At 33.6% G+C, this 24725-nt stretch overlaps 5 protein-coding genes across 8 annotated transcripts; 3 read left to right on the top strand and 2 right to left on the bottom strand.

Annotated features, from left to right (window-relative positions):
* Positions 1 to 2082: 2082 nt before the first annotated feature.
* On the top strand, positions 2083 to 4737 carry LOC127248678 (transcription factor HEC3-like). 3 transcript variants are annotated; one of them, XM_051271143.1, is made up of 2 exons: positions 2083 to 3201; positions 3809 to 4412. In XM_051271143.1, exons 1-2 carry the CDS (start codon positions 2535 to 2537, stop codon positions 3862 to 3864), a joined length of 723 nt encoding a protein of 240 aa, XP_051127100.1. In that variant the 5' UTR covers positions 2083 to 2534; the 3' UTR covers positions 3865 to 4412. The 3 variants fall into 3 exon arrangements, 2 of the variants coding, with proteins under 2 accessions (XP_051127100.1, XP_051127101.1); XR_007838132.1 differs by lacking the exon at positions 3809 to 4412 and adding an exon at positions 4427 to 4737 and having other exon boundaries at positions 2084 to 3588; XM_051271144.1 differs by lacking the exon at positions 3809 to 4412 and adding an exon at positions 4427 to 4725 and having other exon boundaries at positions 2085 to 3201.
* Positions 4738 to 6419: 1682 nt separating this feature from the next.
* On the top strand, positions 6420 to 9148 carry LOC127248921 (protein trichome berefringence-like 7). 2 transcript variants are annotated; one of them, XM_051271491.1, is made up of 4 exons: positions 6428 to 6938; positions 7035 to 7908; positions 8287 to 8445; positions 8552 to 9148. In XM_051271491.1, exons 2-4 carry the CDS (start codon positions 7115 to 7117, stop codon positions 8847 to 8849), a joined length of 1251 nt encoding a protein of 416 aa, XP_051127448.1. In that variant the 5' UTR covers positions 6428 to 6938; positions 7035 to 7114; the 3' UTR covers positions 8850 to 9148. The 2 variants fall into 2 exon arrangements, with proteins under 2 accessions (XP_051127449.1, XP_051127448.1); XM_051271492.1 differs by having other exon boundaries at positions 6420 to 7704.
* A 301-nt stretch (positions 9149 to 9449) lies between these two features.
* On the top strand, positions 9450 to 12983 carry LOC127248915 (chromatin assembly factor 1 subunit FAS2). The gene is made up of 12 exons (XM_051271482.1): positions 9450 to 9822; positions 10187 to 10298; positions 10665 to 10691; positions 10792 to 10864; positions 11080 to 11183; positions 11263 to 11477; positions 11574 to 11670; positions 11825 to 11897; positions 11996 to 12084; positions 12168 to 12306; positions 12383 to 12483; positions 12570 to 12983. The coding sequence occupies exons 1-12, from the start codon at positions 9709 to 9711 to the stop codon at positions 12791 to 12793; spliced, it is 1368 nt and encodes a 455-aa protein (XP_051127439.1). The 5' UTR covers positions 9450 to 9708; the 3' UTR covers positions 12794 to 12983.
* Positions 12984 to 13707: 724 nt separating this feature from the next.
* On the bottom strand, positions 13708 to 15881 carry LOC127248916 (uncharacterized). Its single transcript, XM_051271483.1, has one exon. The coding sequence runs from the start codon at positions 15472 to 15474 to the stop codon at positions 13834 to 13836; it is 1641 nt and encodes a 546-aa protein (XP_051127440.1). The 5' UTR covers positions 15475 to 15881; the 3' UTR covers positions 13708 to 13833.
* A 1197-nt stretch (positions 15882 to 17078) lies between these two features.
* Positions 17079 to 17784, bottom strand: LOC127248811 (cell wall / vacuolar inhibitor of fructosidase 2). Its single transcript, XM_051271348.1, has one exon. The coding sequence runs from the start codon at positions 17749 to 17751 to the stop codon at positions 17203 to 17205; it is 549 nt and encodes a 182-aa protein (XP_051127305.1). The 5' UTR covers positions 17752 to 17784; the 3' UTR covers positions 17079 to 17202.
* Positions 17785 to 24725: the final 6941 nt, after the last annotated feature.

Genomic DNA, 24725 nt, shown 5'->3' on the forward strand with positions numbered 1-24725 from the left:
CCATTTTATATTTGTAGTAGCATCTATGGTTATTTTACTCCAACGAAAAAAATTCAATTTTGACTTTAAAAAATATATTCTTAATATATTATTCTTTTATATTATTTTATAACTTTTTATATTTATAAATTGTATTTTAATTTTAATTTTAATTTTATATTACCTATGTTTTTCTTTAAAAAAATATATTCCCTCTCCTAATAATTTTTTGCACAACCCACTTCATGGATAGAAGACCTTATATCATATGCAATATTTTATCTCAAGAATATTACTCCCTCCGTCCCAAATACCATGTCCACGTTGTCGTTTCTATCCGTCCCACATACCATGTCACTTACCTTTTTTGAAAAATGATTACACACTTTAATCTCATTTTAAATTTTTAAATTTTATTTTTTTTTAATTTTAATTAAACTAATTAGTAATCTTAATTTTAATTTATAATTATTTATATTATAGGATAATTATTTTCACTAATATATTTTTAATTATCTATTAATTACACCCCTCCTAAAATACCGTGTCTACAGTGTAGCAGACAAGGTATCTGGGACGGAGGGAGTATTTAATATCAAGCATAAAATAGACTTTAAACTACTCTATTACACTATATATATCTATAAAATACTAATAGACTCCGTGTAAAATTCAAATGAATATCTACGACTAGGATGAAACATTACAAGAAAAAATCAATTTTGTAACAAAATTTTTTTGTCTCTAAATCTATTTTTTCCGTTACTAATGACATTAGAGACGAAATTAGGAATGAAATTACGTTAGCTACGTGAACTTTAGGGACGGAATTCCGTTACAAATATATTATTTTTTTTTGTAGTTAAAGAAGTATATCACAACAAAAATATTTAATATTATAAAAATTAGAAAAACACACTCATAATAATTTACCTAGCATATACTACAAATTTAATTACACACAGTTACACACAAACGTATGTATGTATATATATATATATTGACTGCATGCATCTATGTCTATCATAATTTATAAATAATCAATTATTTGGAAAATAAATATGATTGGAGCAGTTATAGCGATACATAATTTTCTATATATACACAAATATATAATTCAAAGACACATTGGTATGTGTGTTATTTTTTATTTTTATTAATTTGCAATTTAAATGATTTTATTATTATTAAGAATTTTTTTGTATTGTTTGTATTTTTGCTAAAATAAGAAAATGGTATTGTTAGGATGATGCGTTGAATACTCTGTGGGGGCTTTCAATGCTCATCCCATTTGTACTATGCGTATGTCATCACCCTATTTGTCTCTCTGCAATCCACACATGTGTGTATCTCTCTCTCTCTCTCTCTCTCTCTCTAAATATATATATATATATACATATACATACATATATACACACATATTGTCCACATAAATAAATGTGTATAATTATTTAGATACACGCACACTCATGCATGCGTGCATTTCTACACACACATACATGTATATGAAGTTCTTACAATATATTGTTGTGTGATAATTGATTGCACAGATTTATTTTTGATATCCTCCAAAAAGGCCTCGTACTAGTGGAGTTTACTTGGGATGTGTAATTTTCTTCACCACTTTCAATGTGGGACTCGGATTTGCATCCCAACAAATTAGATGATGAGAAAAACTAAATGTACTAATGATAATCTATAATAAGGAATTAGAGTTTAATTTCATTAATATATATATATATAAATATTATTCATTTGGTCTGAGCATCGAAAGTTTGAACTCATAATCTCAAATTATGAGTCTACTTTTATACCATCACATCATTTTTTAGGAAACCCCAGCAGATTTAGCTTTCTTTATATTATTACATTTTTTTTATACATATAACGTGAGAATTTGCCGTTACTATTTGAAAGTATGCACTGGATAAACCTCGGCTAAGTCTAATACACTGCAATTTAGGCTCGACAAGACAAGTCACACTAAAAGAACCATATGTGACAAGTAACTTGAAAGATCAGAAATTTGAACCCAAAATTTCACGCGTATAAGTCTACATTTATGTGTGTGAGAGAGAGAGAAAGTGCAAATTAAAAACCGTAAATGCAAAGAAAAAGCTGTAATGGGAAAAGAAACAAACCCTAGAAAGGGTTGTAATAATCTGAATAAAGAAACCTCAAAAGACCTTTACTTTCATCATTTCACAATGTACCAAAAAGGAAACCATTTGCCCAACCCAGCCCGGCCCGGACCGGCCCGGGCCGATCCCCCAATCCCCATTAATGCCATTAATCAATTCCCCTCACGCCTTTAATTCATTGCCTGCAATTCCCCCTCTCTCTCTATATACCTTTTCTCCCTCTCCTCTCACTACTATTCAATTCCCCAAATCTTCCCTGTCTCTCTCTCTCTCTCCTCTTTTGCTTGATTTAAGTTAAATCTTTGCAGCTTCACACCACCCCCAAATTGAAATCAAACCCTATTTTTCAAAATCATCATCATCAACATATATAAATATATTATTGTTGTTTCGTTGTGATCTGCTTGAATAAACATGGATCACATCTCCCACGAAAGTTTCACGAATCATCCTTACCCAATGGGTTTAATGGAAGATCATCATCATCATCATCACTACAATCAGGGCCCTTACGATCACCACCACCACCAATGGCTCCATCACTACAATTCCGGCGACCCATCCAGCCTGATCCCGCTAGAAGAAGACCCTAACTCCAAAGAAGCGGCGGCGGAGGCGGCGGAGGCAAACGAGCTTCTGCAAGAAGTTGCAGCAGACGACCACGAAGAAGAGGAGCTCGGCGCCATGAAAGAGATGATGTTCAAAATCGCCGCAATGCAGCCCGTCGACATCGATCCCGCCACCATCCGGAAGCCCCGCCGCCGCAACGTCCGGATCAGCGACGACCCCCAAAGCGTCGCCGCCCGCCACCGCCGCGAGAGGATCAGCGAGAAGATCAGAATCCTTCAGCGCCTCGTCCCCGGCGGGACAAAGATGGACACAGCTTCCATGCTCGATGAGGCAATTCGTTATGTTAAGTTCCTCAAGCGACAAATCCGAATCCTCCAGGCCAACGGCGGCGGCGGCGCCGCCCACCCGCCCTGCGTAGCTGTCGCCGCCGCTGCTGCAGCTCCGTCGGAGGATTGGGCTGTCGCGACGCCGTCGTCGTCGCCGTACTTGTTTGGAGGAGGCAATAATGCAGGTGATGAACATTCGATATGTTTCAGTGATCATAAGTTTAATTATTTGTGACTCATAATTAATTAATTGCATAAATTATAAGGGTTTTTGTGTATTGAACTAATTTCGACATATATAAAATATATATATATATATATATTATATCATGTGATGATAAGAAGAAAAAGGTTTGTTAGGATTTTGTTGACTAAGGGGAGCATTGGAATAATCACAAAACGGTTAGCCATCCAGACTAAAATTTACTATTAATTTAATTAATTAAATTATTCTGTGTGTCCGTGTGTATATATACATATAGATATATGTGAATAATACGCACAACATTTGGTCGTCCTCAGAAAGTTCCCTCGGCCTAATTCCCATTCTTTCCCTGGAATAAAACAGTGATGTAAGAACCCTTTGAATTTCAACATTACTGCATATATCTGTATCTATATATATATATATATATATACAAACACGCACACGTATCTGTCTGCAATACACACATACATATATGGGGGGTTAATGATGAGTAGAAAAAGGTTTGAGAAATTATCGTATCATATATTCATGTCTGTGTATGTGAAGGCCCACCAGACCAAGAAAATGGTTTTTCCTTTTTGCAGTGGATCCGATCGAGAGATGTTTTATTTATGCTAATATTGCTAAGCCTCTTCGTTAGCAGCTGCACACATTTCAGACATAGAGAGAGAGAGAGGGATAGAGAGAGAGAGAATGAGTTTCTTCTTCCCCAATGAGAACAAACAGATACTCCAACCCTTATTTCTCATCTTCTGCATTTGATATGTAAAGCAGTACTACTTTATGCATATATATATATATAATATTAGAATTTATTTATTTTTTCTATTTTTTTGATAAATTCTTGACCATTTTGAAAAGAATTATGGGGTTTATTCGAAGTGGAGGTTGAGGGGTTTTAGGAAATCTGAAACCCCAAATATCAGATGCTTGACATTCACTGTTTGCAGATTCTTGCTTACTCAAAAATTGGAAATTTAAGGTTTAGCAAGTGCTTAAATTGTGGCTTCAGCCATTTCTGCAATGTTCAGGAACTTAGTTATTGTCCCTAAACCAAACCCTAAAATCTAAAATTTTGCCCTTTCTTCAATTGGATTCATCATGATCGATCATACATTATGTGTCTTTGGATTTAGGAATTTCACTTAGGCTAAATTAAGATGCATTAACATAATGTATAATCGTGTTGCTACATGCTGCAGATTTAGAGACATTAAATTTAAGGGGCAGTTCAAGACCATATCAGCTGCTCTGAGAAAGTTCCTTTCAAGAAGGAGGCTTCAAGACTCATTTGGTTAGATTTATATATATATACATATATATATATATATATAGAGAGAGAGAGAGAGAGAGAGAGACCTAACTGTAGACAAATTCTTATTGTTATGTTGAGCTAATTAACTTGTGTAAGAATATGATTATTACTGAGCTAGGCCCCAAATTATGGCTATATATATTATTTACTGCTAATCAATAAGTTGTCTGACATATAAACATTTTTCGATTGAAAATCAAGGGCATGTGTTTAATTTACCATCTAATTACTGTTAACTTTAAGGGAGCTAATTTTGCAAAGATACTATATATGAATTTCAATATATATGATCGATCATAGAAGTCAAATAATTGGATTGATAATTCATATTGAAAAATAGGAATGATTCTTGCATCTCTAATCCATTATTAATTTATTTTACAACTCTTGCTTTTGATCAAGCCATGATGCACATATTTATGTCACTTGTATGTTTGTTTTTTAAACCCTATATGAGTGAATAAAATTTTTGAGGATACTATGTTTGATCAAGTAAACAAATTTATATATATATATATATTGAATTGCATGCCTTTGTGATTTTATGCAGCAAGTGATACTGAAAAAATGGTTACTTTTATTACAATAATTTTTTGTGATAAAAAATAAAATAAATAAATAAAATTGTTGCTATTATTTAAGTGATGGATGCAAAAATGAAAATACAAATACAAGTAAACACTTCACCTAATATTAAATTTACAATGACAATATATAAAATGTAATTTGTGTAGTGTTGTAGGGACTTGGGGATTCATGATCTTAACCAACAGTAGTTAAGACACCTTCCATCCACATTACATCTATATATCTATATATTTTCTCCGTCCGTCAAATTTATTTTTATTTGTTTTGTTCATTTGTTAAATTTACCTTATTACTATATTTTTTTTAAAAAAAATAATATTTAACTATTATTTTCTATTTAATATTTATTTATAACAAAGATCACTAATTTTATTACATTTCTTATTGTTAGGTACCTTTCAATTTCAAAGTATATTTTCAAAAATACTCTAAACTATCTTTTTAATTTTACCATTTTCAATAAAATATTTAATTTTTTTAAAAATCTTAGTACTGCCAAATCCAATTCAACTAAATATGCCAAGCCGAGGAAGTATTATATTTTTACAAGATCACAAGAATTACATAATTTTATTTTATTTTTACACAAGAATTCCCTTTGCTATTTACTAAATACCAATATGAAGTCCATGCATATATATAAACAATAATAATAAAATACAGTTTTTTTTATAAATGCGATTTCATTAAATTAATTTAAGGTGTGACCAAACAAAGTAGATTAGGCTGGGCCGTCCGGCCTATTTTAGCTCGAGTTAGGGTCAAATTGAAATTAAAGCGAGTTAGTCTAAACCGGGCCGAAAATATAGAAAAGTAGTTTGGATCAGCCCGTGACTTGCATGCCTGGTCCGGTTCAGTTTGGCGGCCTAACTAGTAACTGGATATATGGTAACTTACTTCTAGATATATATAAAATAATAATAACACTGATTTTATTTAAACAAAATTAAATACCTTTACAATTTTAAATAACTAAAAGTAAAAATATAAAAATATTAAAACACTTAAGAAACACAACCAAGTCAAGTTGCTATTTAGGCCAGGCTTAGTTCAACTTCTCGACACGATTCAAAAACACCTCATTATAGTAAATACAATATATACATATATATATTTAGTATGGGCCTCGAATTTTTACTACGTCATTAATTAGATTACCAGTTTTTCAAATATAATTAAATAAATCAAGACAATGTAACAAAACACGGATATATAATAAGATTAATCTACAACTGAAAGAACTCTCTAGATTTTACAGGAGATGCATTGAGTTATTGTACACAAGGCTCGTTCGGTTGTACCATAGGCGACACTATCCTAACCGCTCCAAACATATTTATTATTAATAATAATAATAATAATAATAATAATAATAATTGGCTAAATTAAACCACCGCTCTGCAATCTGCATTCCACGTCTTCCTCGCTCTGCAATCTGGAAATTTTTTAATGCTTGCTTCCCATTTCGAATCCACTCGCTGGATCTGCAGGCGCCCACTGTTCTGTAGCCAAAGTTTTTGCGATTTCTCGAATCTCCACTTTATGCGGCGTAGGGACTGCTGGAATCGATACGTTTCTTCGGCTGATCTCGGATTTAGTTCATGTCTTGTGTCTGAGAAATGTTTACCATGCATGTGTTCTCGATCTCGGTATTTCTCCGACTTTGATTCATGATTGAAGAAAGCATCGTTCTGCACGTGGTTCCGCGTGTTTGGGGGAACACATTGGATATCCATTTGTCGTTTTTGAAGTGTTTCTGCGGCGAGGATGAGATGGATTCAGTAGGCTTTTGGATGACAATCAAACTGATGGTATTTTGGGGGAGATTTTGTGAGATTTTTATTATGCAATTCGATTGGATGCTGCTTTGAAAAAGGAAAAAAAAAACTAATTACTTACTGTTTTAGATTTGGTTTGGTTGTTCTTCGTCTGGTTATGGCGGTGCGGTTTTCTTTGGATTGGGGCAAACCGTCGTGCTGCTGAAACGATGAGTGGTTTCGGTAGAAGTGTTTCCTTCAAACAAAGGGCTGCAAACGCAGGCAGCCCGAGGTTAAGTAGGAAGACATGGGTGTCGCGTTCGTTTCAGGTTCTAATTGCCATAGGATCGTTCATTTCATTCCTTTTAGCAATCGGTTGTGCTTACTTGTATGTTCTGCCCAATCTCACACACGCTTTCCATGACCATGAGTTTGGATTTATACTTTCTGATGGTGCCAAGAATGTTTGTGATGTGTTCGATGGAGAATGGGTGTTAGATGATGATAGTTACCCTTTGTATAATGCTTCACATTGTCCTTTTGTAGAGCAAGGCTTTAATTGCTTGGCTAATGGTCGAACAGATGATGATTATCTTAAGTGGAGGTGGAAGCCGAAGGGCTGCAATCTTCCTAGAGTCGATGTGTATCGTGTTTTGGAAGCATTCCGGAATAAGAGAATTGTTTTTGTTGGTGATTCGATGAGCAGGACTCAGTGGGAATCTTTGATATGTTTGCTTATGACAGGTGTGGAAGATCAGAGAAGTGTTTATGAAGTGAATGGAAACACCATAACAAAGCAGATTAGGTTCTTAGGTGTAAGGTTTGAGACATTTAATTTCACCATTGAGTTTTATCGATCTGTTTTCCTTGTCCAGCATAACTGGTCTCCTAGAAATGCACCTAAAAGAGTCAGGTCGACTTTGAGATTGGATAAATTGGATGATATAAGTAATGAGTGGATCGATTCGGATGTTTTGATATTTAATTCTGGTCAGTGGTGGGTTCTGGGGAAGCTTTTTGGAACGTAAGTTGTGTATATCTCTCTAGTAATGTATGTCCCATTATAATCTCTATGGTTTTATAGAAAAGTTTAGTGCTTTGCGTTGATTTTTTTGCATTATTCTTTGGCATTCATTTCCAGCTGTATGTGCATTACTTGTATGTAAAGCGTCGAATCTTGTTACTTTCTTGGCCGGAGTTTGTTACTTTCAGAGTGTATTTTTGTGTGATTATGATTGTTGAACAGCATGAACTAAAATGTTTGGTCAATGGTTAATGTTATCTGTTGGAACCTCTTTTATGTTGATGGATATTGTATAGATCATGTTCTCTGAATACGTTATTGTGCATTCGTAGTGTCATACTATGAGGTCACATCGTGGAAAATGTTTCTGATTGACAGGGGATGCTATTTCGAGGTTGGTACATCAGTAGAACTTGGAATGACTATTGCCGAGGGCTACAGAACTGCGCTGCAGACTTGGGCATCTTGGGTCGAAAGTGCAGTCAATCCCGAGAGAACACGCATCTTCTTCCGAACTTTTGAGCCCTCCCACTGGAGGTATGTCGTAATTGGATGTGTCTCTATCTGACCAATGAAATTAAAAGAGCTTGTAGTATTTCCCGACAATATTTTACCTGTAAGAACCTGTTTGTGTCCTGATCAGGAATCTGACCCTGCGGCAATGCAATGTGACCAAATCACCCCTTACAAGAATCGAAGGAAATGAATTTAGTGAATATTCGGATACCGTACTGGATGTGGTGCATAACATGACAGTCCCTGTTACCGTTGTTCATATAACTCCCATGTCAGCTTATCGCAGTGATGCCCACGTGGGTACCTGGAGCGACCGTCCCTCTCTATCTGATTGTAGCCATTGGTGTCTACCTGGACTTCCTGATATCTGGAATGAAATTGTCCTCTGGTATCTGTTTGGCAGCCATGGAAGCAATCCCAAGTGACCTTTAAAGGTAAGCTTATTCGCCAATTCGATTTCTTGCAGAAGTGCCATCGACTTCAAGATTGGCTCGACATTGTAAAATGTTCTACAACAAACAAGATCAGAGAAGTTCTCAACAGAAACTTGCTGGCTGTGTGTTGCGCCGCCGGATTCTTTTTCAGCAGTTAAAGGAGATGAAACTATGGTTTTCTGGTGCCAAATCCCTGTCAAGTCTGTGGGATTTTTATAGTGTTGTAAGTTGTGACTATAAACATAGAAATGTAGAAAAGTTTTGCAGAATGGAAGTGTGTTTTATTCAAAGATTTAGCAGCCAAACTTTCATTAGGCCTTTTGCTATGTGCATTTTTCACAGAAAGGGTCATTGTTGATCCTCTTGAATCTCCATTTTTTAATTGGAAGTTGTTCATTGCTTGAGGCCTGGCAATTTTTGAATTTCACATTTTCACATTAGTATTTAGAATATTTATTCTTGTAATATAATTTATAAAATAAATAATAAGAAAATGAGAGGGAGTGTCAAAATTAATTATACATCAAATACATATATTTTTTTTTTTAAAAAAAAAAAAAAAAAGCCAAACCGGCGAACCGACACCGAACCGTGATAAAACCGGTTCGTTCGGTGGCAAATCGGAACCGCCGGTTCCAACCGCTGGTTCGAGACCGATTAGGCAAGTGTTGTGAGGGAGCAATTCTTTCTGCTCGAAATTCCCGCCAAAGTCCCATTGTCGGTGCCTTCAATCGATTTCCCACTCAGAACCCTAATTTCGTCTGTGGGGAGAACAGAGAATATTCCATAGAAGCAATCGTGAGATTTGGTAACTGATACGATTGAAGTTTGAAGCGGGTCGAAAGGGAAAATGAGAGGTGGAACCGTTCAGATCAATTGGCATGATACCAAGCCTGTACTCACCTGCGATTTCCATCCTATCTCCGGCCTTCTCGCCACTGGAGGTGCTGACTTCGATATCAAGGTATATTTATCCCTTTTGGTTGCTGGACCTTGACATAATTCAGAACCCTTATTTGATAGTGATCGCCTTGCCCGAGCACACAATGCTCTCCTTATGCATTTTTGGGGAACTATCAGCTCTTTGATTGAAAATTTCTCTTATGATAATGATAAGTTTTAATATTCATTGGAGATTAAAACTTCTTAATAGTGCTACTTTGGAATTGATGTTCCTTTGTGGTTATTCAGATGTATCAGTCGCAAACTTTCGTAGTTATTTCGCATAAACGTGAAATGTGTTGTTCTGTTACCAAAATTTGGTTATGGGCATATGTAATGATTCTAAATGTATGTATATATATATATATATGTATCTGTGTGTGCAGCTATGGGCTACTGTTTCTGGTATAGAGAAAAAGAAGGCCCCTGAAGTTACTTATCAAAGCAGTCTGTCATACCATAGTTCTGCTGTAAATGCACTTCGATTCTCTCCTTCAGGCAAGTGAACCTTCTGTTTCTTTGCCGCAAATGGTTTCTCAATTATGTTTTTATGCCACTGAGTGAGTTTACTGTACTGATTGTATTGTTCCCCTCCGAATATTAGCGTGTCATGAGCATTCTTATATGGACTCTGGCCTGTGACATAATACTGAGTCTCTTATGATATACTTGATAGTGCTGAGTTCAAAAGGATGTTCCTTATGGCTAGGTCTAATAAATATGGAATTTACTATTTTGATAAGTTGAAAAGTTACTAGAATTTTGCTCGAGAGTAACATGATCAACAAAGGCCACAACTTTATTATAGCAATGGATTTCTCACAATATCTTTCTACAGAAATATGACTGTCTGATATATTGCAGGCGAACAGCTTGCCTCTGGTGCTGATGGTATGTGATTTCTCTGGTAGCCATATAACTCAGTGCCAAGTTGGTTTTTATTGTCAAATAAATTGAGTGTTATATTGAGAAAAGTGTTGAACTTTTACAGGTGGGGAGCTGATTTTATGGAAATCGCATACGACAGAATCTGGTGAAGTATGGAAAGTTCTGAAGTCATTGATGTAAGCATATTGTATACTCTTTACCCAAATTCTTTATATGTGCAGCCTGATAGTTGTATAAACAAATTACCCGTGCTGGCAGTATAAAGCTTTTAAACCATCCAATGTTATTCCCCATTTATAACTATTCCTATAAAGGAGTCCACACAATTACATAATTGGAATTTTGAATTTACTAACACTTCTCTTCGTGATCTTTGTCATCCTACTTTTAGGTTTCATCGTAAGGATATCTTAGACCTACAGTGGTCTAATGATGGGACATATCTTATTTCCGGTTCAGTTGATAATTCATGTATTATATGGGATGCTAATAAAGGTATGTCAATAATAGAAAATCAATGCAGATGACGTGTGAAGAAAAAATTAAATTCATTAACTAGTTTGCACATATGCAGGCTCTGTGCACCAAATCTTGGATTCACATTTCCATTATGTTCAAGGTGTAGCTTGGGACCCATTGGGGAAGTACGCCGCATCGCTCAGTTCAGATCGAACTTGTCGTATATATTTCAACAAGCCATCTAAAACAAAAGGTGTTGAGAAGGCAAATTATACTTGTCAACACGTCATCTCAAGAGCAGAAGCGCCGTCAACTGATGAGTCTTCTAAGGTTTTAGGATGACATATCTTGCATTGTGTAAGCACCTTCAATTAAACAAAAGAAGAACATATATGACTTGTTTTATTACTTCTTTTTGTTATTCAGTCCACTAGAAGCCATCTATTCCATGATGAGACACTTCCTTCATTCTTTCGAAGATTGGCGTGGTCCCCAGATGGATCATTTTTAGTTGTTCCCGCAGGTATTAAATCCTACATATATCTAATTTATTGATTTTTGGAGCATTTATTGTCAGTGAGACGGAATAGAAATGTTTAACATATTCACGTTGCTATTTAAAATATGATGTGCTAGTAGTATGACATTGATACATTAAGTGCTATTCATTTTTTCAGGTTGTCACAAAAGTACGCCTACTTCAGAGCCAATCAATACTGCTTATGTACTTCCTAGAAAAGATCTCTCAAGGCAAGAAATCACATACTAATTTCAATCTCTTCCCTAACTTTGAAGTTCAATTCCCTTTATATTCTCCCTTTCTGATGGCTTAGTGTGTTTTAATGCAGGCCTGCACTTATGCTCCCAGGTGCTAGTAAACCTGTTGTGGCTGTATGCTTTAGCCCGCTAAAATTTAGTTTGCGGGGATCAAACTCATGTATAAATTCTCTCTTTTCCCTCATATGTCATAACATACCTGCCCCCATTCCATTACTAAACCTCCTTTTTCCTTTTTTACAGCTTCAATTTTCAAGCTCCCCTATCGCCTTATTTTTGCAGTGGCCACTTTGAATTCCTTGTATGTATATGACACAGAGAGCATTCAACCCATATTAATTGTTGCTGGAGTACATTACTCAGCCATAACAGACATCGCATGGTAATCTTTAGCTTTGTGGATAGATTATATTCCATGCCAGCATATCTCACTTAAAGGTTTGAATTTTGTTCCATAGGTCACCAACTGCTAATTACTTAGTGTTGTCCTCCCAAGATGGTTACTGCACACTACTTGAATTTGAAAATCTAGAACTCGGGTTGCCTTTATCTTCATCAGGTTCGTATAAATTGGGCCCTGCTACTTAGTTGAGAATGAGTTACCATGTACCATCTACAGGAGAATTTACATGTATCTTGTTGCAGAAAATCAAGTTGTAGCTGCTGCAATTAAAAGCCCCGTTCCAGAAGCCACCAGTGTCGATACACACCATGTGCCTGTGAATAGCGAGAAGGAGCGAGCAAGGAATTCCCTAAAGGAGGATGATGATGATAAAGATGGACAAAAAGCTTCACAAAGTACAGCAATACCCTCGAATCCAAGCAAGGGTGCTGCCAGGAGACGCATTACTCCCACAGCAATCAACTAGCTTATAAGCAAGGGTGCTGCCAGGAGACGCATTACTCCCACAGCAATCAACTAGCTTATCTTATACCCTCTCTGTAAGATCTCCCTATCATTATAGCCATTATACACTCTTATACCCAGTTCCCCTCATGTTCAGAACAGTGACTTACATGTCATTTTGCGAAGACAAATGGAAGTTATTGATATTGATGTGCTCCGTAGCTTGCTTCCGGGTTGTGAAATGCTTGCTTGCTCCAATTGTTTATTTTCAGGATGAATTGAACGGCATCATAACATGCTTATCATTTTGTTGTGTCTCTGTCGCTGAATTGTCAGTTATTATACTTCCTATTCCTAAACTAGGTATCATCGATGGCGAAGACGATATGTTGACTTCTGATGTTTGAACTCTCATGCTTAGATAGCTCTTCAGTGTATTTCAATTGAATTATTCCTTTTTTCTATGGTAGAATTTACTGATTTTAGTGCCTATTGCTTCTAAGTGGTCAAGTTTTTACATGAATGGATCAGACATTCATTCTCAAGTACAGATGAAGTCTCAACTGCTGTTATTGAGCCTTACAACTCTGTGCTTTCAACCCATTGTCGCCGTCCTTCTCAACAATGAGGTCATCTACAACATCTGCCGCAAATCACTTGACATCGAGAGGCCTACTTACACCAACCTCAACAGGGTCATTTCCCAGGTTAGTTCTTCCTCGACTTAGTCTCTCCAATTGAGGAAGTAGATAGAGGAGTCGAGTCGACTTGAAATGAAGTTCGTGCCAAATGATCTCTTTGGTGTTTTGTGTTTCTGTTTCTTTAAGTACTGTTTGTGTTGTTGAAATTGATCTTTGAGGATGATGACAATGGTGTGTTTTTGTGATATGCAACTTTATGTGTCTTTCTTCTTGAAGTATGAATTGTATCTGTTTGTGCTTTTCTTTCCAAAAAAAAAAAAAAGTACAGACCATGAAAATCAAATACAACTTACATTTATGTAATTCCAACAAATTTCATTCTCCCTACATTTTCTGTTTTTGTTTTCTTCTAGAAAAATGATCAAGCAGTATTTGTGCAAGCATTGATCCCATCCTTGCAGTCTTTAGTAAGATCGTTAAAAGTCTCAACCTGTGTTTTCCCCTTCAAAAACACTTCTGTATCTACAGATTGCCTCATGTAACCATCAAACTCAACCGAATTCCCGCTGTTGAGCTTCATCATTTCATCGTACCAGTCGCCGTTGACGTCCCAGAGATCTTTATAATCATCAAGAAAGTGCGTCGAATACTTGTCCTTCAAAGGATTAAACACCAAGGTATCTTGCTCATTTGTGGTGACGTACAATTGACGCCCATCTTCGATCTTTCTTTGCAGAACTTTCAAAATTGCTTCCGGTCGAGTGTCCTCATCAAGACTCGGCCACAGTTCCTTGTTCCGCGCCTTCTCCCCTCTATCGACATGCACTGCATCAAAGTCCCAGTTCATTCTACCTGCTATAGCCGAAGCCATATCCAGCAATGGCCTCGACTTCCAAATCATATGCCAGGGGCGTCGCACGACAGATTCTACCTCCCTTGCTTCACAGACTTGATACCAGTAATTGTCCGGCTCCACTGATCCGAACTTCCTCATGATTAAGGTATCCTTCACCCCAGCCAGCTTCATCGGAGTGACCCTCAAATCCTCGACAAGATGAAGCTTCAGTCGACTCTTTTGATGCCACCTGCTCCACGCCGACCAGAACTGAGCTTGGCCGAGCACCGATGCAGAATCCTTCAGGTGCTCGAAATCGAAGTAGAACCTGAAATCTTTCCCTTCTTCGTCCACACCCGATGAAGAGTACATCTTCGACAAACATATGCTCATGTCCATGATCAAGGTTCTGTTCAAATACTGAGCTTCTCCGAGCATACATACGAAACTCCATAGATACTGATTCATGCTTTTGCACCTATCGCCGCCACCGGAATATACCAAATACTTTCTGCTGATGAATGACGCCTCCGATTCGACGTCGGGAAGTCCTTCGTTCACCATATCACCTACATCCAGAGGATTACTGCCATTCACTTTCTTCCCCTTTACTTGGCCTTTCCTCTTCCTGGCATTGCCGCCGGAATGATAATCTCCGATGCCGGCGACGCTCACCGTGCAATTCTCAAACCTCACCACTGTAAAGGTCCTGTAATCCTTGTAAAATCTGTCTGCCTTCCCTTCCTTGGGCTTAAACCGCCATGGCATGTGGCAGGAGCTCTCGTTGTCGCCTCTAACAGGCTTGCCGAAGCGGTAGAAATGAATGTCCTTAAACTTCGCCATGGCAGCCCTCATCAGAGAATGGAACACATCCGGATCGCGGCAATCGATTGGTTCGTCGAGGCGACACTCGCGCGTCACATCCGATATCACCTGAGGCTCTTCAAATTGAGCCACCGCAAACTCGACATCGCTGACATTGACAGAGTCGGTGAGGGAATTGGTGATTTTGGAGGATGTAGGGTTGAAGAAAGGGTCGTGGGGATGGTAAGCGGCGGCGATGACGACGGTGGAAATCAAAACCGCGATAACGAAAACGGAAGAACAGGCGGCGTTCCGCCTAATCGTTGAGAGCGCATTTTGGGCGAGAATCTCAGGCCTGCCATTGGTGTTGGAATGAGTAACCCTAAACAACGCAGAGGAAGAAGACGATCCGCCGGACATCATCTTCTTCTACCAATTGATTATCAAGAAATAAAAATCAAATTGGGGAAAATTAATTTAGGGTAAATGCAACACAAGAGAGCATGTGCGTTCTTTGATTTATGGGAGAACCCACCTTTTCTGATGTGGCAATGCCGCATCAACCAAAAAACAGAAAAAAAAAAAAAAAAAAAAAAAAAAAAAAAGAAGAAAAAAAAAGAAAAAAGAATTTGAGGGAGGCGCATCTGAAAAGAAGCAGGAGAGGAGGTTGTTTCGTTCGCCATTCATGTTCCATAACAATGAAGAGAGAGCTCTTTCTCGGATTGAAGGCAACGCAGCGGGTTCGAGCCACGTTTCAGAACCAGAGGAGGAGGAGATTGCCCAACCGGCGGTTCAAACCGGAGACGCCGTTGAACCGAAGTCGGACCGGATTTTATACGGTTCGGTTTCGATTCCAGTATTTCTGAACCGTGTACAGCCGGTTCGAACATACGGTTAAGCATTTTTATTTATTTATTTTTAAAATATAGGAGTCTCATTTACTCACCATCACACTTTCAATTATGATTTATATATATATTTTTATAAAATCGTTTAATTAAATCTAGTTAGGAGGATTCAAAAGAATTTCATCTGATACCTATCATGGAAGCAATTTTTTTAGCATAATTTCAGCTAGAATAAATAACAAGGAGTGAACTAATCTCTTAATTGATCAATAGTAAATACCAAAAAAAAAAAAGAAGTGGTCGCAGGATATTCAAATAATAAATTCAAACATAGATCATAAGCACAATACAGTAAGGATCTAGGTTGTCTTTACGCAATTATCTCTAGGCCCAAGAGAACCATTGCGAACTCGATGCGATTAGCGGATAAGAATTTTATGTAATTACTAACACACAATACTTTCTCGTACAAAGTATATATATTCCAAACATATTTTCATATTAACCATCTTCTATTATATTATCTTACACTAAAATATTATATCAATATCGTCTACGCACCATATTAAATATCTCGCCCCATGCCACCATGGCATCATAATTTCGCGAATATTCACCATATTATCAATTAAATCTCAATTTCAATTTCATAAACTCGCCCTATTATTCAATTTAAGGTTTTTGTTTTTTCACATTAATACCCTGAGTTTGATCCGACATTCACGGGCTAACATAAGAAAATTTTATCATATGATTAATAATTTTAAACTACGATATGAATCTTAGTTCATACTTATTTTCAACCCATAATTATACTCAAATCAAAAGTAAAAACAATTCTTTCAAAACAAATCATCAATTATTCATCTATTAAGAAAAAAATAAGATAGCCCACCTCTGAAACAAAATCAAGAGGAATACTATGCCAAAAATTCTAATTCAACATGGCTGAATTTAATCATGACTCTTAATTATTAGATTATTTATTTAATTAAAAAAAATTAAATTTAAGATTAGATGTGAGGATTAATTTCAGCATATGCTGATTTCATTTTCAAATCAGCATATCATCCAAATCCCAAACAAAATATGTGTTGATAGTAACTATACCAAATTATATTCTCTTTTTATACCCAAATAGGTTGTAGCAATTAATCAACAAGACAATTAAATATCACATTCAACTCCAAATAAACAATCTTTTTGAATGAACAAAGTGCCAACATTTTTAGATCCTCCAATACATCACAATTAGTGAAGTTATGTTCATCCAAAAAAAAAATAAATAAATACAAAACCCTAATTAGGAGCCAAGAGAATCAACAATCCCCAAAACTACATCACAAATATGCTTCAAAGCCTCCTCCCTAACAGCCATATTTGTTGGATAAACCAATCCCGGACACCGCCGGAACGCGCTCCGGCACCCGCTCGGATAATCTCCGGCAGCCATTACATGCATGTAGGCATAATCATATTCCTCGTTGTCCAAATTCACAATCGAATTACGAAGAGCATTGTTCGCAAAGGCGTACTTGTCATTGCATACCCTCATCGCTCTATCCATTGCCGTGTTATTCGTAATGTTCTTGATTTGGGAGGCGATGTAAGAATTTGTCTCTGTGGCATTCGCGATGGCGATGTTGATCATGATTAGGGCCAGCCCTTTGGCATCCGATTTCGCGCTCGATGAGTCCAATTCTAGCGACGAGACACAAAGATCGTAGTGTTGTGTATTCTCGCATGTCTTTTGGATTAAATTTGAAGCCTCGTCTGTTGATAATACGGCGATGAATGAAGAAGCACAGAGGATGGTGAAGAACACAAGAAATTTAGACAATGAAAATGCCATTTAGTGTAAGAAAAGATCTTTCTATACTTTCTTCAACGCAAATGATATTCGTGTGTGTTTATATATATATATATATATATATATAGGATTGCCTCGGGAAAATTGTTAATTTTGTCTTGTATTTTTTGTCGCTATAGTTCAATTATTTGAATTTTATTTAATTTTGACTTTAGTGTATAAATTGCTTACACTTATTATCCATATAAAGTGTTTATAAAGAATTAAAATTTTTAGAAGATAGATTATAACAACGAAACTTATATAATTATCTAACTAGTGTAAAGTTTTTTGTTTTTTTTTTTTGTTTGGTAAGGAAAAGAATGAAGGGATGGGATGGAAATTTTTGAAGATGTGATAATGTTGTAAAAATTAAATTAAATGAGCTGTTTTTGGTGTTTTCTTGAAAGGAAAAAAGGAAAGTGGCCAAAGACCAAAATTGAGGTCACGGGCTGCCTTTCCACTTGCATTTGAGAAGATTGTTTTGGTATATTTATTTTTATCTTTATATCTATATAATTATTAATTTTATATTTAGTTTAATAAAAATTGGATTTTCTTTACTCTTTTTTACTATACAATTCTCAATGAATAATAAAAATAAATAAATATATAATATATATTATATTAACTCACAAAAAATCAACAATTGGATACAAAATATTATATTTATTAACTATACAATTCTTGGTACATGATATAAAAAAACATATATTTGATTAGGAAATATTTAAATCAAGATACAAATTGAAAATAAATATGTAATTTCAAAAATTATAAGTCTCACATTAAACTGAACAATAAACAACAAACAAACTATTTATATCCAATTGACACAACTTTTTATATAATTATTTTCACTATTAATAAATACAGTTGACTCAACGAAATAATACATTGCAATATTATTATTGTTGTTATGATTATTATTATTATTATTTTTATTATTATTATTGGTTGAACTGACAATCACTTTAAATAAATTTACATATTCGTATCAGGATCCAGAATATAAAATATGTATATAAATATTGCATCCAATTGTATCATGTACTTTTATTTTTATTTTTGATTATTTTGATTTTATTATATATTATTCAAATTAATACAATGTTATAAACTTTCTGCAATCCTTTAAGGGTGTGTTTGTTTGGAAATTGTATTTTAAATCCACTGTTTATCCAACTTTTTTCTTTAAAAATATCAAATCAAACACCTATTTTTATTTTTTATATTATATTAAAAATCACTTTTATATTCAAAACATCACATTAACACATATTTATATCACATCATACAAATATTTAAATTCAAAATTTTTACTATTCAAATCCCAACTCAAGTCGGAAGACGGCCCATCTAATTTATATATTAGTAATGTTAGATATTTTGATAATAGATTCATTATTCCTATAACTAGAATTTCGATGAACTCGAAAATATAGTTTTACATTTATCGAATGAGAATCATATCAATTATTTGTAGACAAAATAATAAAACGCCTCTATTTTAGTAAAATGAGGTTGTACATGTTCCTTTACCTAAATGATTATAAGCATGCATAGAATTCTATAATAATAATAATAATAATTAATAATTCAATATTTCATTCGGTAGACTATTTCTTAATCTTATATTCGATTCTATTATCATTTGTAAACTCTAAATGAAATAAGTATAGAAATTGTCTCACAATTAATTTTTTTTACAAAAATGGTCATCTGTCATCAAAATTGATACGTTGCCAATAATGTAGTTTGTCGATGCTGATTTGGCATTGACGTATGAGACACGTCAGAGCCACATGGACAAATTTTGGATTTTTTTAAAAGAATTATATTAAAATATATTTAAAAATTTAGAAAGAAAAATATATTTCAGTGTCAAATCAGCACCGACGAACCACATTATCAACGACATATCAATTTCGCTGACGAATGATCATTTTTATGAAAAAATATTAATTACGTGATCGTTCCATACATAGTCCATTTAGAGTTTTAAAATAATAATAGGACCAATTACGGTACTAATTAAAAAACAATTTCCTTTATTTTCTTTATACATATATAAGTATTTTGGCAAATGTCTTGTCGTTTACTTTAGCATATTTTCATAATACAATAGTCCCTATGTAATTTGACAAAATAAGTTTGGAGTGTTGATAGAAATGTCCATACTAAACTCTTTTCTTTTTTTCTTTTTTAAAAAATAAATAAATAAAATCAAGAATTATTTTGAAAAGAATGATTGCTTTAGATAGATATCTCACTCTGTTCACACAAAATTAGAATATATATATATATATATATATATATTATGAGACAACATTTACAAGGATAAAAATATTTACTATTAATATAGTAGTTTTAAATATTTCAATAGAAGTACATAGATGGTTGTATAACAAGTTGGCCACTGGATTTTTGTTCCATATGCAAAGTGTCCCCATTGCATATTTACAAATTTTGGACATACTTCACAGTTATTTATTTTAATCGAATTTATCCATTTCTATATATTGTAACAAAGAAAAAATTTCATCAAAATATTTTTTATTTTATAATTTTTCATACGATAGAATACTGTGAAATTAATAGAATGCAATTATACTTTTAAGTATAATTATAATTTTACCAAACATATATATATATATATATGCAATTATCAATTTCATTAATAGCTTTATGTTGTTTTAGTTTAATTTTGTGCATAAACACCCCCTAAGTTTATTTTGGCATATGGTTCATCAGGTTTTCTTCACGTTGCAGCCACTTTACCTTTTTTAGCATTCGTAGGTTACAGTAAGACTGTCTCTGCAATCCTTGCCATCTGAATCTGTGTGCTTGATATTATTCATTGTGTCCAAACATTAAATGTCTGCAAGAGTCAAACATGGTATTTTAGGGATGGTCAGACTCGTGCAGATTCATTAAAGAACACTTCATCTATTTCTATGCTAAATGAAATTATTTTGAGGTGTGTTCTTTCCAAGGTTGCATGGTATATATACAACCAAAGGAGAAAAAGTTTGGTGGTGAGTGAGGTTTGAGAGCCAATATATAGAGAGAGAAATTATTGTATGTACTCTCACTCTTCTCCCTATTTTTTCCATATTTTGAACTGTTGTTTAACACTGAAATCCACCGGAGAGGTTGACGGAGATCGGAGATAACGGAGTTTCAACCGGAGATGATTAAACTCTGAGCTGCTCTATTGTATGGTCGTTGTCAGAACGCGATTATGACAACGTGAACCTGTGGAGATATTTTTCTAGTTAACCATGATAGCTTTTTGGATTGAAAGAGTTGTGATTGTTTTTATCCTTAATTAGCACGGATCAGTGGAATATCTACTGGATTGTATCCCCGGACATAGATTGGTTGATAATCAAACCGGGTCAACAAACACATTGTCTCATTATTGTTTTATGTTCTGCATTGTCTTTCATTGTTAAAACATTGTTATAACTGTAAACCACCAACGCTTAGGGAGTTGGCCCTTTAAAGTGTTCGAACGTATTTTGTTCGATAAATCACTTTCCCAACAAATTTTATAAATTTCAATTGTTCACCATGCTGACCTTAATTGTTTATGTCAATGTCATGTTCGATTAATGCAATATTTATGTGAATAATTATAATAAAACAATATAATATATATGTATATAGAGTAATAGTTCACATATGTATCATAGGCAAAAATTACAATTTTCTAAACATAATAGTAAACAAAGAATTTTTTTTACAAATAATATTACTAATACTTTATTGATTTATAATTTTTAAAAAGAAAGTGCAAGCAACCTTTTACAAATATCATATTCAATAATTATATCTTTTCAGAAATATTAATATATATTAATACAAGTGAATAGATTATAAATAGTTTAAATCAAATAAAATTTTAATTTATTAAATATGTAGATTTTTATATAAATATTTTAATTATTATAAAATACATAATTTTATTATTTGTGGAGTAATATTTTGCTAAATTTAAGATTATTGGAAATTTATATAATATCATCTTTACAAAAATCATTATAATTATTTTTATGTATTAAAATTTTTTAATATTAATCAATATATATATAATGTTTTGTCTTTGTTTTAATATAAAAATATTCATAATTATAGTAGTTTTTGGGTTTATTTGGTTGTAAATTAAAATTGGTTTGAAATTAAGTATTGATTTAAGTTTTTATATAAATAATATTTTTCTACGTAAGATAAAATAATATATTTTTATCAAAAATTATACTATGTTATGTGAATAATATTAATTTGCTAATAGTTTTCTCCAACTATAAGTAGTAGGTTGGGTGTTTTATGTACTCCAAAATGAGTCACATGAGTCCATACAAATTAATTTCAAACGTTTGAAATTGTTCGAAATTAAAGGTAAATTTAACCATTTCATATATTTTAACTACCTTTTCATTTAATATTTTATCATCCATAATTATGATTGTTTCTAATTATATATTTAAGGCATTGCATCGTTGTTAACGAGCCGAGTCGAGTCGAGCCAAATTTTAAGTGTTCGTTAACGTTCGCGAATAAGGTTTGTATTTGTTCGTTAAGCTTTCGAGCTCGTTCGTTGTGTTCGAGCTCGGCTCATTAAGAATTTTTGTTGTTTGAGCTCGTATTCGTGTTTGTGTTCGACTCGTTTAGGCTCGATTAAGCTCGTTCGATTTCATTCGAATTCGTTTGTCTTATTTTTTAAAATTTATATATAAATTATAAAAAAAATTAAAATTATTTAATTTATATATTTTAAATTAATATTTTATTTATTTATAAATTATAATTTTACATGTATATATAATATTTATAATAAATATATTATTTAAATGAACATTCGCGAACAAAGCTCGGGTTCGTTCGTTAACCAAACGAGTCTGTTTATGTTGTTCGGCTCGATTTGTTAACATTCGCGAACGAGCTTTAACCGAGCCGAACCGAATTCATGAACAGCTCGGTTCGTTTAACAGCTCTAATTGCATCCTATTTTAATTTTACATGGATCATTCAATTTGATATAGGTACTTGATTCAATAAACTATATGTTTGATTATTTTTATGGAAAGTATTTAATAGTAGTAGAAAGACACATACCAAACAATAGTTTGGGAGATGCTAACTAATAAACTTGCTTATTAAATAGTGAAATTTGTTTGATTTTTTTATTATTATTTCACACGTGATCATTTTTTTATTTATTTCTATTTTTATTTTAGGCTCATATTTAGATTTTATAATTGATTAGTCGACAATTTATTTTTATTTTTAAAAAAATAATAATAATAATAATGGCCTTCAGACACAAACTATTGGCGTGGCACGCTAAAGATTACACACGCTAAAGATTATGTAAATGACATATGAACATCCACTTAAGAATCATTTTAAGACAATGATTAAACTTTGTATTGGATTTGTACCCTTAACTAAAAAAGATTGGCTGAAATGATTATCAAATACTCTGCATTTGTCTTCCACACAACTTTCGGTGTGCTGCAATGTTGCCACATCAGCGGCTTCTGTGCGTGAGGACAATTTTTGTTAATTTTTTTTTTTAATTGTGAAAATAATTCAATACAAAATTCTGTTATAGTCCTAAAATGATAAAAAAAAAAAAAAAAAAAAAGCCATATATGAGATTTTAAAAAAAAAATGTTTTCCTATTAAATATTATATAATTTTAATTAATGGTTCATTGTTGAAAGTTAGTGAAGAAAATATTCAATTCTATAAACTCGTAGGCTAAATAAAATTTAATTATATGCACAATAATATGTATTAGTTTAATTATTTCAATATATATAGATATTTTAATTTATTTAGCCTGTGGGTTCATAGAATTGATTATTTTTTTCACTAATAGTCAACAACGAACCAATAATTAAAATTATATACTCCCAACGTCCCAGATACCGTGTCTGCTACACCGTAGACACGGTATTTTAGGTGGTGTAATTAGTAGATAATTAAGAATATATTAGTGAAAATAAATATCCTATAATATAAATAATTATAAATTAAGATTAAGATAACTAATTAGTTTAATTAAAATTAAAAAAATAAAATTTAAAATGAGATTAAAGTGTGTAATTATTTTCCAAAAATGGAAAGTGACATGGTATATGGGACGAACAGAAACGGCAACATAGACATGGTATTTGGGACGGAGGGAGTAATATATAATAAATAATTACATTTATGTTATTAAGCATCTCTCAAACTATTGGTTGGTATATGTGTGCATATTATTTTGATACTCTCCATAAATAATCAATATACAATATTTTCAAATTTCATTTTCATAACAGATTTTAGCAATTTTATGCGTACAGTATATATATATTATTATTATTTTATTTTTTAAATTCTATGGGTCATAAACCATGAAAGGAATGTGTAGTTAAAATATATAAAATTGTTAGCTTGTCCTAATTTTCCAAAGTGTGTTTTAAATAAATTATGTAGACTTATGAGATGTTAAGACGATTTGAGAAGTTTGTATATCTAATAATGATTGCTTGTAAAACAAGTACGCACAATTTTGAAGAAATACATACAGGATGTTCTAATGGAGTATTATTTACAGTTGAGAATCTTGTATGTTTTGTTATCGTGTTTGTTGTCGGGGTGAATAAGTGTTGCACCGATAAACTCTCGAACACTTATTTAAATGGGTCAACTCCTGAAGCGTAGTTATATTACAGTTGTAACGACGACTTGTCAATGAAATAAATACAGAGACCAAAACAATAAATGACAAGTTATTTGTTTACTCGGTTCGGATATAAACCATCCTACATCCGGGGGATTACCAATTCAGGAGAGGTTCATTAATCAGTGTTGATTAAGAACAAAACACTCAAACCCACTTCAACCCAAACTACAAGCTGATTACCTAGGAAATTCTCTCTACAAGCATACGTTGTCACAATCGCATACTGACAACTAAC

This window comes from Andrographis paniculata, unplaced genomic scaffold (assembly GCF_009805555.1).
Source record: "Andrographis paniculata isolate CXL003 unplaced genomic scaffold, ASM980555v1 Contig34END, whole genome shotgun sequence".
Taxonomy (NCBI): Eukaryota; Viridiplantae; Streptophyta; class Magnoliopsida; order Lamiales; family Acanthaceae; genus Andrographis; species Andrographis paniculata.

Coding starts and splice junctions, on each gene's coding strand:
- LOC127248678 (XM_051271143.1), top strand. CDS start 2,535: ATGGATCACATCTCCCACGAAAGTTTCACGAATCATCCTTACCCAATG. Junction 3,202..3,808: donor TGGAGGAGGCAATAATGCAG/GTGATGAACATT, acceptor TCCTTTTTGCAG/TGGATCCGATCGAGAGATGT.
- LOC127248921 (XM_051271491.1), top strand. CDS start 7,115: ATGAGTGGTTTCGGTAGAAGTGTTTCCTTCAAACAAAGGGCTGCAAAC. Junction 7,909..8,286: donor CTGGGGAAGCTTTTTGGAAC/GTAAGTTGTGTA, acceptor TCTGATTGACAG/GGGATGCTATTTCGAGGTTG. Junction 8,446..8,551: donor TTTGAGCCCTCCCACTGGAG/GTATGTCGTAAT, acceptor TGTCCTGATCAG/GAATCTGACCCTGCGGCAAT.
- LOC127248915 (XM_051271482.1), top strand. CDS start 9,709: ATGAGAGGTGGAACCGTTCAGATCAATTGGCATGATACCAAGCCTGTA. Junction 10,692..10,791: donor GCTTGCCTCTGGTGCTGATG/GTATGTGATTTC, acceptor GAACTTTTACAG/GTGGGGAGCTGATTTTATGG. Junction 11,478..11,573: donor CAACTGATGAGTCTTCTAAG/GTTTTAGGATGA, acceptor TTTGTTATTCAG/TCCACTAGAAGCCATCTATT.
- LOC127248916 (XM_051271483.1), bottom strand. CDS start 15,474: ATGATGTCCGGCGGATCGTCTTCTTCCTCTGCGTTGTTTAGGGTTACT.
- LOC127248811 (XM_051271348.1), bottom strand. CDS start 17,751: ATGGCATTTTCATTGTCTAAATTTCTTGTGTTCTTCACCATCCTCTGT.